The sequence below is a fragment of the Bufo bufo genome, chromosome 4 (genome assembly GCF_905171765.1).
Source record: "Bufo bufo chromosome 4, aBufBuf1.1, whole genome shotgun sequence".
Lineage (NCBI taxonomy): Eukaryota > Metazoa > Chordata > Amphibia > Anura > Bufonidae > Bufo > Bufo bufo.
Window position 1 is genome coordinate 456,592,541 of NC_053392.1, and position 13,299 is coordinate 456,605,839.

General features: G+C 47.3%; 1 protein-coding gene across 1 annotated transcript in view; it reads left to right on the forward strand.

Moving 5' to 3' along the window:
* Positions 1-263: 263 nt before the first annotated feature.
* The window catches only part of LOC120997297 (protein Mis18-alpha-like), a 29,663-nt gene continuing 16,627 nt past the window's right edge, over positions 264-13,299 (forward strand). The window contains exons 1-4 of the mRNA XM_040427332.1: positions 264-523; positions 907-973; positions 3,728-3,850; positions 6,871-6,961. Of these exons, the coding sequence (XP_040283266.1) occupies positions 376-523; positions 907-973; positions 3,728-3,850; positions 6,871-6,961 (429 nt within the window). The 5' untranslated portion in view covers positions 264-375. The remainder of the gene's footprint in view (positions 524-906; positions 974-3,727; positions 3,851-6,870; positions 6,962-13,299) is intronic.

The window sequence follows — 13,299 nt, forward strand, 5'->3', positions numbered from 1 at the left end:
TATCTTGCATGGTGTAATATTGAACTATTGTGTGCCACTGTCCCCGGTACGATGTCCTCCTTTTTGGGGTTCTGCAAGTGGCCACCCTACATGCTGCAGGGCAAGGGTTTTTGCCGCACAATTTTGTAAACCGCGCTAATGTACAGGTCCGCAGGTTTCTGCCGTGGGATGCCCTTGCAGTCCGCTCACATCCTCCAGGTTCTCGGTGGGCAGCCGGCTGCGCTCTACGGCACCTGAAGCCATCAACCTGTCCGGACTCCCCAGCCGCCTATATATAGAGGAAGCGGGTCACGTGGGCTGGTGGCGTCACCGGGCCGGTGGAGCTTAGACAGAGCTCTGGTAGTTCGGCGCGCGCTTTCTTGAAAACTGGCAGACATGGCAGAAACTAGCCACGAAGAAAGCGCAAGCCTTGACGGGGTGGACTGCCCTGCTCTGTACTTGTGCAAAGTCTGTAGGATGCCGCTGGCTGAGTCCGAGGACCTCTCGTCGCGATTAGAAGGCGATAAAGCCGTCCTGCTGAAAGGTGAGGGGGACGTCTGACGACAGATGCCTATGCTGCCCCCTCTTGTCCTCCTGTGCAGAGGGCAGACTTGGGCGGGAATACTCCATCGCCGCTCATTCCACACTGGGGGAGAATTAGCAAACGTGCTGTTACTCACAACAACCAATCAGATTCCACCTTTCATTTCCCACAGCTCCTTTTGAAAATGAAAGGTATAATCTGATTGGTTGCTATGTGCAGCTAACCCTTCACACCACTTTTGATCTCCCTCATTGCCTCCACAGTCCCAGTGACCTAGGCATTAGCAAATATGTCAATAAAGTTGCCTTCACAGTGATGGAAATAATTTTCACCCGGCCATCAAAAAGAACGCGTGTGTATATAATTTTTTATTTTTTTGCCAGCTGTCACAGAACATGTGTGGATTGACGAGAACAAAGCAGTTTCCACCTATGAAGTGGACCTTTTCAGGTATGCATTACATATTGTGCTCATCGGGCGCCGTGTTTCCTCCAGAACTTTAAAATCACTAAAAGGCTGCACCATTTAATAGTGATTCCTCCTAAGTACACACTGGGGCAGATTTAGCAAAGGGTTAATGCCACATGTCATGTTTGCAAAAAAAAAATATTTGTGTGCTTTTTTAGAAATTTTCGAAAGTGGGGAAAAAAACATGGATTAGGCCCCATTCACACGTCTGCAATTTCGTTCCGCATTCATTTCTATGGGGCCGCACAATGTGCGGCCCGGCTTCTGAAATGCGGACCTGCACTCCCGGGTCCGCATTTCCGTTCCCGAAAAAAATAGAACATGTCCTATTCTTGTCCGCAAGTGCGGGCAAGAATAGGCATATTCTATTAGTGCCGGCGATGTGCCGTCCGCAAAATGCGGAACACACATTGCCCTGTCTGTGTTTTGCGTATCCGTGGATACGCAAAACACGCTACGGACGTGTGAATGGAGCCTATGTCTTTAGATTAGCCCTCCTCCTGCGAATGGAAGGATTTACTATAATTTACACCCAAAACTGATGTAAGTTATAGTTACAATTTATCGTAGCTGATGCAAGGTTTAGTTTTTGCCCCACAGACACCAAAAAGTTGCACCAGTTTTATTTAAAGGGTTGTGGCAAGTTTTCAAGTTATCTGTTATCCACAGGATGGGGGGATAACTAACTGATCACGGGATCCTACTGCTGGACCCCCACCCATCCCAAGAACAAGGATCCTATTCCCCCCCCCCCCGTCCTGATGGAGCGACAGGCAGCATGTGTGCCCTTCCTCTCAATTCATTCTCTGTGACACCGCCAGAAATGGGCAGAGCACTGTACTCTGTTATCTCCGGCATTCCCATAGAACATTAATGGCGCGGAACGGCGTGTGTCCAGCCTGGCACTCTATCTGGACAGATAAACACGCCCCCTGTCTCTGGAATCGTGGGGGTCTCAGCAGTCACATCCTTGGCTATCCTCTGGATAGGGGACAACTTGGCACAACCCCTATAAAAAAGAAAAATCACAAAGACATGCAACACTTTGGTCCGTGAAGCGAACCAAACACACCCATTAAAGTCTGGCATCCGTGTTGGGTCCGGTTTTCACTGACCACTGATGTTTTTGAAATTAATTTTAAATTGAGCAGTGTCCATGGAATACGGATTACACACGGGGGGACTGTGAGGGTATACACAGAGTGGGGGGGCGACGACTGTGAGAGTATACGCCGAGTAGGGGTGATGGGGGGGCCTGTGAGGGTATACAGTATACGCAGAGCCAAGGTGATGGGGGACTGTAAGGGTATACAGTATATGCAGAGCGGAGGTAATGGGGGGACTGTGAGGGTCAGGGGCCTTCTAGGAACTAAAAGTGGCCCCATGTTGTACACAAGTCCAAATTGACAGAAGGCGGGACAACAAGTAGGCAGGGCCAGCAATACCATAGTACAGCACAAAATACTGCCTAGGGTCTATGGCCAGTCTGCCCCGGTGGGGGTATACAGAATGGAGGAGAATACATAGGGTAGACAGTGAGGCTTGCTCATTATACTGTATAGAGAACATCGTACAGTATTGAGGGAGGGGGCTAGAAATTCCTGTCGGCACACGGCACGGATGTACTGCGCTGCTTGCTTTCTGTTTGCTCACTGAAAGTGACATTTTACACAAGTCTGTGTGTAAGATGTGACTGTTCAGTGATCAGATAACACAGGCATTAAAAGGGTTATCTGATTTTCTGCCATTGAGGACCTATCCTCAGGGCAGCACATCAATATCAGATCTGCAGGGGTGTGGGGAGTCGGATCAGCTGTTTGATGGAATTGCAGCACTCGTGTGAGTGCTGCTCTCCGTTAGTGTTTAGTTGTCCACAAATTAATGGGGCGGAACTGTACTAATTCCCCTGCACCACATTGCAATGTCGATGGCTTGCCAGTAAGCCTAGACGTGAAAGCAGCACTCGCATAGCTGATAGACTGGGATGTTAAAGGTGTTATCCCATCATAATGATCACTGTCAGGTTCCATTCACACGTCCGCAACGTGTTTTACGGATCCGCAAAACATGGACAGCGGCAATGTGCGTTCCGCATTTTGCGGACCGCACATTGCCGGCACTAATAGAATATGCCTGTTCTTGTCCGCAATTGCGGACAAGAATAGGACCTGTTCTATATTATTTTTTTGGGAACAGAATTGCGGACCCGGAAGTGCGGGTCCGCAATTCCTTGTCCGGGCAGCACATCGTGCTTCCCCCGCAAAATGCGGAACGAAATTGCGGACGTGTGAATGGACCCTTAAATCTGTTAATGATTTGACAGTGATCATTTTTGTAAATATATTTGATTAACAAATTCCCACTGTTTAGGATAAAATTTAGACCTATGTCCATCCGCTTCAGCCTATCATCCTGCAAAGTTCATCCAGAATTAAAAAATTCTGAGGTAGAAGCTCCTTTTCCTCATGAAGAAAAAATATTCTTCCTAATGCTAAATCTCCAGAGAAGTATAACTTGTAATATTGTTACTCTCAGGCCTGTCTTGAACTCTTGTGGTGAGATCCCCATGTCCTCTACCAGAGAGTTCCATACTCTGACTGCTCTTACAGGATGGTAGCTGGGATCTGGTTTACTAGTCTTTCTGAAATGCTGAGGGATTGCATTACAGTTCTAAAAAAAAAAAATAACTACCGGTAATCCTAATTGTCACACATTTTCTTGGCTTTCCTTCAGTAGCACTGTGCAGGTTCTGTACTGTAAAGGCTGTTCCGCAGTTGTTGGAACATTGTATGTAGCTACACCGGTACTCCTAGACTTCAAGCGGGACTTGTTCCAGTTAAATACAAGTGCTGTTACTTGGTAAGAAAAAAATCTGTCTGTCTATCAAATGTGTCTATCAACTATATCTGAAATTGTTAAAGTTTGGGCAGGGTTTTGGGGTTCCCCCTATGATTTTTCCTGAGGGACTTAGGAAGGGGATACTATTATAATAATTGCTCAAGTAAGGGATGTATCTGGTACTGATATGGAAGAATGCTGGAGGTGGAACTTCCTTTCTACATTTACATTAGATTCATCTCCTACTGCGGACGATGCTCTGTGTGTGTGTGTGTGTGTGTGTGTGTGTGTGTGTGTGATGTAAAATATATATATGTGTTTTGCTATTGTTTCTACTACTGATTTTATTCATAAATTTCAATAAATTTGAAATAAAAAATAAATCTATCTATATACACTGCTCAAAAAAATAAAGGGAACACCTAAACAACACAATGTAACTCCAAGTCAATCACACTTCTGTGAAATCAAACTGTCCACTTAGGAAGCAACACTTAGTGACAATCAATTTCACATGCTGTTGTGCAAATGGGATAGACAACAGGTGGAAATTATAGGCAATTAGTAAGACACCCCCCAATAAAGGAGTGGTTCTGCAGGTGGTGACCACAGACCACTTCTCAGTTCCTATGCTTCCTGGCTGATGTTTTGGTCACTTTTGAATGCTGGCGGTGCTTTCACTCTAGTGGTAGCATGAGACGGAGTCTACAACCCACACAAGTGGCTCAGGTAGTGCAGCTTATCCAGGATGGCACATCAATGCGAGCTGTGGCAAGAAGGTTTGCTGTGTCTGTCAGCGTAGTGTCCAGAGCATGGAGGCGCTACCAGGAGACAGGCCAGTACATCAGGAGACGTGGAGGAGGCCGTAGGAGGGCAACAACCCAGCAGCAGGACCTCTACCTCCGCCTTTGTGCAAGGAGGAACAGGAGGAGCACTGCCAGAGCCCTGCAAAATGACCTCCAGCAGGCCACAAATGTGCATGTCTGCTCAAACGGTCAGAAACAGACTCCATGAGGGTGATATGAGGGCCCGACGTCCACAGGTGGAGGTTGTGCTTACAGCCCAACACCGTGCAGGACGTTTGGCATTTGCCAGAGAACACCAAGATTGGCAAATTCGCCACTGGCGCCCTGTGCTCTTCCCTGATGAAAGCAGGTTCACACTGAGCACATGTGACAGAGTCTGGAGACGCCATGGAGAACGTTCTGCTGCCTGCAACATCCTCCAGCATGACCGGTTTGGCATTGGGTCAGTAATGGTGTGGGGTGGCATTTCTTTGGAGGGCCGCACAGCCCTCCATGTGCTCGCCAGAGGTAGCCTGACTGCCATGAGGTACCGAGATGAGATCCTCAGACCCCTTGTGAGACCATATGCTGGAGCGGTTGGCCCTGGGTTCCTCCTAATGCAAGACAATGCTAGACCTCATGTGGCTGGAGTGTGTCAGCAGTTCCTGCAAGACGAAGGCATTGATGCTATGGACTGGCCCGCCCGTTCCCCAGACCTGAATCCAATTGAGCACATCTGGGACATCATGTCTCGCTCTATCCACCAACGTCGCGTTGCACCACAGACTGTCCAGGAGTTGGCAGATGCTTTAGTCCAGGTCTGGGAGGAGATCCCTCAGAAGACTGTCCGCCACCTCATCAGGAGCATGCACAGGCGTTGTAGGGAGGTCATACAGGCACGTGGAGGCCACACACACTACTGAGCCTCATTTTGATTTGTTTTAAGGACATTACATCAAAGTTGGATCAGCCTGTAGTGTGTTTTTCCACTTTAATTTTGAGTGTGACTCCAAATCCAGATCTCCATGGGTTGAAAAATTTGATTTCCATTTTTTTATTTTTGTTGTCAGCACATTCAACTATGTAAAGAACAAAGTATTTCAGAAGAATATTTAATTAACTCAGATGTAGGATGTGTTATTTTTGTGTTCCCTTTATTTTTTTGAGCAGTGTGTGTGTGTGTGTGTGTATGTGTATATATATAATATATTATACACACACACACACCCAAGGATCTGTTGCCAACATTTCAGGAGCCCAGCACCGCCCTGTATCCTCCAAATCCCCTCCTTGCTCCCCGACGTCACACAGTTGAAGCGCCATAATCTTGCACATGCATGAGTATGCCGCATGTCAGTGCTAGCTAGCATGGTTTTCCTTCCCTGTGCTGGCATCACCCTGTCATGTGCGAGATTACGGCGCAGGGGGGGGGGGGGTTCTGGGGGCATTATAGATCTTTGATAACATGATTTTACAGCCACTGTATTGAGAATTCTGCAGCTGTGGGTGGGGGAGGGGTACTTGGACACAGTGCTGAAACAGTACTTTATAAACTGAGGAAGTGACACCCTTACCACTTGTAATCGTGGTGAACACATAATTTTGGATGCTCAGGTGACATAGCTGATGGATCGAGCTAAGCAAAACCAGCGGTTTGTGAAAATTGTTAAATTACCCATACCCCACTGATATGGTTGCATCAGAGTGAAGTGTGTATCGCCAATAGTAGAGTCCAGTCCACTCATTTTGATAAATCGGCCCTAAACCCACTTTCCTAGTAGTCACAACACCTCCCCCTACTAGTCACTGCAGCACCCAGCCTTTTTTGCCAGAATGTTTATTTGTATTATTTTGGATAAGTTGAATAGCTAAGGTTTTATTTTTTCCGATCATAAGCATATGTGATCCAATGCAAAACAGATCTGTGATTTCTGCAGTGGATCCTGAAAAATGGAGCTTTAATGTCTTCCCACAATTTGTATGCTATTAGAGGGATGGAATTCCTGTAAAATATTGTACATGAAGCTGATTATGGGGGGATTTGACTGACTGAGCTGGGCTCCTGCGTTAATGCCTGGGATCAAAGGTAACTCCCATCCTGACTGTTTAACTCCTTAGATGCCGCAGTCAGTGCTGACCGCAGCATCTAAGTTGCTTGTGGAGCATGAGGGCTCATCACCCTATCAAGCAAATATTTCAATAAAGCCAGTTGGCTTTTGCAGAGAAGGTCTGTTAACAATCTTTTCTTTATTTCAGTTATTGCCTTAATAACCCTCAAAAACAAAGAATGGTTCGAGTGTCCGAGGAACTGACAACTGTTCCCTATATGGAGACACAACTGAAGAAGGTACAAGACTGTAGCATAGCTATCAATGACATTCCTGGAGTTGCTGTATATGTATGCAGGAGTGATTCAGTAGTGAAGATGAAGGGATACAAAAATTTCAGTAGCTCTACCCCTGTTTGCACATCCGACAATCTGCTTGAAGTATCTGAGAAGACTCTTGGTCAGATATGAACTGACTGTATCATAAAACACTATACTGCAATGGGTTCAGGTCATGGGAGCCGTTGCTGACAAACCAGCCATGTTTCCCAGACTGAGCGCTCGTGTGAATAGGCCCTACAGAGATAAATACTAATTTTCAGCAGTTGGGCGTGTGAGCAGGAGATCGTGAATACCTCTGAATCTTATTATTCTAGCAGATGTAGCTCTTTTCCAGGCCCAGGCTGTGATGGTTATACTGCTGTTTTTCAGCAGCCACTTTAAGGGCTCATTCAGACGAATGCATGGCCGCCGTGCCTGTTTTGCAGATCGCAAATAGCGGTCCACAAAACACTGGCACCGTCTGCATGAACTCTGTGCGGACCCACTGACTTGAGTGGGTCTGCCCTCTGCAACACATGGCAAAAGATAGGACATGTATGTTTTGCAGTGTGGAGGCACGGACCTGGAAGCCCACAGATGGCCTTCCAAGTGTTTCCATGGTCTTCTGATCCGTGCCTCCGCTCCACAAAAGATAGGACCTAACTTTTAATGTTAAAGATTAAGATCCCTGTAATGGGAGAAAGGACCCCTTACGGACATACAATACAGACAACAACAGGAAACCTGGTGTACCAGGTCGCCTTTGGTCGAGTCCACAATGCCGCCCCTGAACAGGGTGGGAGTGGGACTGATAGACCAATAGACGTAAATAAAGATAAGACCACGGCGGTGTGCCTAAAGGTCTGTAGACATGCCAATAGGCAAAGAAAAGGGTAGGTCTTTCCGGTGGAGGACAAACTGGACCCACTCACGTGGTGCGCAAACAGAGGTAGTTCTTAAGGTTGAACGAATCCTCAGGTGGATGGTTACTCTGTGATGGAGGGCCACAGGGAGAATCTATTCCTGTTTATGCCCTACTTGGCCTGTTGTGCCCTAAAGTAAGCCTCCTAACACGGGGTCCTATCCCGCAAGGGGTGGCCCTGTCCGGAACCTGACCGTAAACTAATAACCCTACGAGTGTAATTGCAGGAGCCTATATAGTTTAACTAATAGCTCCTCCTAGCTCCAGCTACTTTACACTGACAGCCCGTGCTGCGCTTTGCCCCGATGACGCCCTTACGTCGTGACGTCGGTGAAGCTGCGCTCTGTCTGGGCTGCCCTTCAAGCTGGTGCGCATGAGCTAATTTATACGGAGCGTGACGTATGCATAGTCACGTGGACAACGTCTACGCGCCTGCGCAGACCAACGTCCTCCCTCCCCTTCCATTTAAATCACACAGCGCGTTTAGTCGCGCTGGCAGACCAGCAGCATACTTCTCCGCTCTGCTGCACTCCCTGGTAAAGGCCATACGCGCTCCAAGGAAACAGTAAGTAATTGTCCTGACATGCTACTAGAATGTGTCACAGCCAGTCCTTCACCCTGATTGGATTCCTTTTTGATGTTTTCCACTCTACAGGTGCCTAGGTTGAATCCAAAGACTGCGCCACTATAATCCCCCCCCCCTCTGCCTAACCATATAGTTGCTGTAGGAGCGGGGGTACTCCCTCTATTTAAGACCCTTGTCCCCTGATGAGCTATGGGGTCTTCCACAGTTAGAGGTCTTCTCCTTTAGATGCAGATATATTCCCATATGAAACGCGTAGGGACATCGAGTATATCACTACATAAGCTTTCACCACCTTTACCTTTTGATACACCCCGGGTCCATTTTCCCTGCCCCTGACAGGGCCATTTTCCCTGTCCCTGACAGGGCCACCTAGGGTTATTAGTTTAGCGCATGCGCACCAGCTTGTAGGGCAGCCCAGACGACTTAAGGGCATCATCGCGGCAAAGCGCAGCACGGGCTGTCAGTGTAAAGTAGCTGGAGCTAGGAGGAGCTATTAGTTAAACTACACTGCTCAAAAAAATAAAGGGAACACTTAAACAACACAATGTAACTCCAAGTCAATCACACTTCTGTGAAATCAAACTGTCCACTTAGGAAGCAACACTGAGTGACAATCAATTTCACATGCTGTTGTGAAAATGGGATAGACAACAGGTTGAAATTATAGGCAATTAGCAAGACACCCCCAATAAAGAAGTGGTTCTGCAGGTGGTGATCACAGACCACTTCTCAGTTCCTATGCTTCCTGGCTGATGTTTTGGTCACTTTTGAATGCTGGCGGTGCTTTCACTCTAGTGGTAGCATGAGACTGAGTCTACAACCCACACAAGTGGCTCAGGTAGTGCAGCTTATTCAGGATGGCACATCAATGCGAGCTGTGGCAAGAAGGTTTGCTGTGTCTGTCAGCGTAGTGTCCAGAGCATGGAGGCGCTACCAGGAGACAGGCCAGTACATCAGGAGACGTGGAGGAGGCCGTAGGAGGGCAACAACCCAGCAGCAGGACCGCTACCTCGGCCTTTGTGAAAGGAGGAACAGGAGGAGCACTGCCAGAGCCCTGCAAAATCACCTCCAGCAGGCCACAAATGTGCATGTGTCTGCTCAAACGGTCAGAAACAGACACTATGAGGGTGATATGAGGGCCCGACGTCCACAGGTGGGGGTTGTGCTGACAGCCCAACACCGTGCAGGACGTTTGGCATTTGCCAGAGAACACCAAGATTGGCAAATTCGCCACTGGCGCCCTGTGCTCTTCACAGATGAAAGCAGGTTCACACTGAGCACATGTGACAGAGTCTGGAGACGCAGTGGAGAACGTTCTGCTGCCTGCAACATCCTCCAGCATGACCGGTTTGGCATTGGGTCAGTAATGGTGTGGGGTGGCATTTCTTTGGAGGGCCGCACAGCCCTCCATGTGCTCGCCAGAGGTAGTCTGACTGCCATTAGGTACCGAGATGAGATCCTCAGACCCCTTGTGAGACCATATGCTGGTGCAGTTGGCCCTGGGTGCCTCCTAATGCAAGACAATGCTAGACCTCATGTGGCTGAAGTGTGTCAGCAGTTCCTGCAAGACGAAGGCATTGATGCTATGGACTGGCCCGCCCGTTCCCCAGACCTGAATCCAATTGAGCACATCTGGGACATCATGTCTCGCTCTATCCACCAACGTCACGTTGCACCACAGACTGTCCAGGAGTTGGCAGATGCTTTAGTCCAGGTCTGGGAGGAGATCCCTCAGGAGACCGTCCGCCACCTCATCAGGAGCATGCACAGGCGTTGTAGGGAGGTCATACAGGCACGTGGAGGCCACACACACTACTGAGCCTCATTTTGACTTGTTTTAAGGACATTACATCAAAGTTGGATCAGCCTGTAGTGTGTTTTTCCACTTTAATTTTGAGTGTGACTCCAAATCCAGACCTCCATGGGTTGAAAAATTTGATTTAAATTTTTGTGTGATTTTGTTGTCAGCACATTCAACTATGTAAAGAACAAAGTATTTCAAAAGAATATTTAATTAATTCAGATCTAGGATGTGTTATTTTTGTGTTCCCTTTATTTTTTTGAGCAGTGTATATAGGCTCATGCAACTACACTCGTAGGGTTATTAGTTTAGGGTCAGGTTCCGGACAGGGCCACCCCTTACGGGGATAGGACCCCGTGTTAGGAGGCTTACTTTAGGGCACAACAGGACAAGTAGGGCATAAACAGGGATAGATTCTCCCTGTGGCCCTCCATCACAGAGTAACCATCCACCTGAGGATTCGTTCAATCTTAAGAACTACCTCTGTTTCAGCACCGCGTGAGTGGGTCCAGTTTGTCCTCCACCGGTAAGACCTACCCTTTTCTTTGCCTATTGGCATGTCTACAGACCTTTAGGCACACCGCCGTGGTCTTATCTTTATTTATGTCTATTGGTCTATCAGTCCCACTCCCACGCTGTTCAGGGGCTGCATTGTGGACTCGATCAAAGGCGACCTGGTACACCAGGTTTCCTGTTGTTGTCTGTATTGTATGTCCGTAAGGGGTCCTTTCTCCCATTACAGGGATCTTAATCTTTAACATTAAAAGTTAGGTTTTAACACGTTGCTGCCCCCTTGATTTCACACAACTTTTTATTGCCTACCCAAGGTCCACAAGGGCACATTGCCCCTCAAGGATCGGCCGATTGTCTCAGGGGTAGGGAGTCTGCCTCAGAACAGCGGAATCTACGTAGACCGGATATTGGGGCCGTTTGTACAATCCCTACCCTCTTATGTGAGAGACACGGGTGATTTACTCTCCAAACTTGATAACCTCTGCCTAGAACCCAGCTGGTTCATGGCATCAATCGATGTCGAGGCTCTGTATTCTTCCATCCCCCACGATAAGGGTCTTCTAGCTACAGCACATTTTTAGAGAGCCAGGGGCCGGCAGTTCTCCGCACACAACGAGTTAGTCCTCGATCTTCTGAACTTTGTGCTGTCTAGCAACTGTTTTCTCTTCGAAGGTCGGATATACCACCAGCTCAGGGGCACCGCTATGGGCAGCTCATGCGCACCGTCTTATGCGAATCTGCTCCTGGGCTGGTGGGAAGAGACCATCGTATTTGGTGATACACCTAGTTGGTATGCTGAATATATCGTCCTCTGGGCCCGCTACATAGATGATATTTTCATTCTGTGGAGCGGGTCAGAGGAGGACTTTAAGAGGTTGGTGGAGGAGCTCAATCACAACAACATTAACCTCAGGTTCACCTCGCTAATTGTACATAACAATCTCCCCTTCCTGGACATATCTATATCCAGGGACACTAAGGGGGGTTTGCAGACCACGATCTATCGGAAAGAGACATCTACGAATTCACTGCTTAGATGGGACAGCTGCCATCCTATCCCACTAAAACGGGGGATCCCCGTGGGTCAATATTTAAGGCTGAAACGTAATTGCTCGGAACAACGGGAGTTTAAACGTCAAGCAAATGAGCTGAGAAGACATAGCCCACCGAAAAAACGGACATGGCTGGACAAACGAGTCAATGGATGCTTTAAGTGTGGCCATTGTAGCTTTTGCAAATTTGTTACCCAGGGCAAATCACTGGTATTGGACTCCACGGGCTATACCCATTACATACGTGATTTCATCAACTGTCGCACCGCAGGAGTTATTTATCTCCTTACTGCGAGTGCGGAATAGGATATGTTGGCAAAACCCAAAGGGAATTACGGGTACGTATGGGCGAGCACATTGGCGATATACGCAACAACAGGGATACCCCGGTGGCGAGACACGTTCACTCCGCTCACTGCGGACGGACGTCAGCCATCACATTCTTAGGCATTGAATTAATCAGGAAGCCACCACGAGGGGGGGATTGGGATAAACTGATCCCCCAGAGAGAATGTTGGTGGATATTCAAACTTAAAACCACCAACCCTCAAGGTCTGAACGACCAGCTACAATTTGGCTCTTTCCGGTGATCCGTAACGATGCCTTCTACCCAATTACTTACTCCTTGGAGCGTGTATGGCCTTTACCAGGGAGTATATTTGTCCTATCTTTTGCCATATCTTGTGGGTGGCAGACCCATTCAAGTCGATGGGTCCACATCCATGATGCGGAGTTTACACAGCCAGTTCTGTGTACTGCTGTTTGCGGTCCACAAAAGGGGCACGACAGCCGTACGGTCGTGTGACTGAGCCCAACCACTGAAATCAGCATGGCTGTCACTACTTTAGTGAGGGCAGCCTAAAGTTGAAGAAAGTTTCCTATGTGTATTTATAGCATGATGCAATAATATAATTAATATAATTGTACCTGTGCTGATGTCTAAAGAATATATGTGCATACATGTTCTATTCTTTCCTGATATACTGCAGTGGTGATTTATTCAGTAGTCTTGTTTTGTATCACCTGTTCGTCAAAGCAGAGTTCACTAATTAACCACCTCAGCCCCCAGTGCTTAAACACCCTGAAAGACCAGGCCACTTTTTACACTTCTGACCTACACTACTTTCACCATTTATTGCTCGGTCATGCAACTTACCACCCAAATGAATTTTACCTCCTTTTCTTCTCACTAATAGAGCTTTCATTTGGTGGTATTTCATTGCTGCTGACATTTTTACTTTTTTTGTTATTAATCGAAATTTAACGATTTTTTTTGCAAAAAAATGACATTTTTCACTTTCAGTTGTAAAATTTTGCAAAAAAAACGACATCCATATAGAAATTTTGCTCTAAATTTATAGTTCTACATGTCTTTGATAAAAAAAAAATGTTTGGGTAAAAAAAAAATGGTTTGGGTAAAAGTTATAGCGTTTACAAACTATG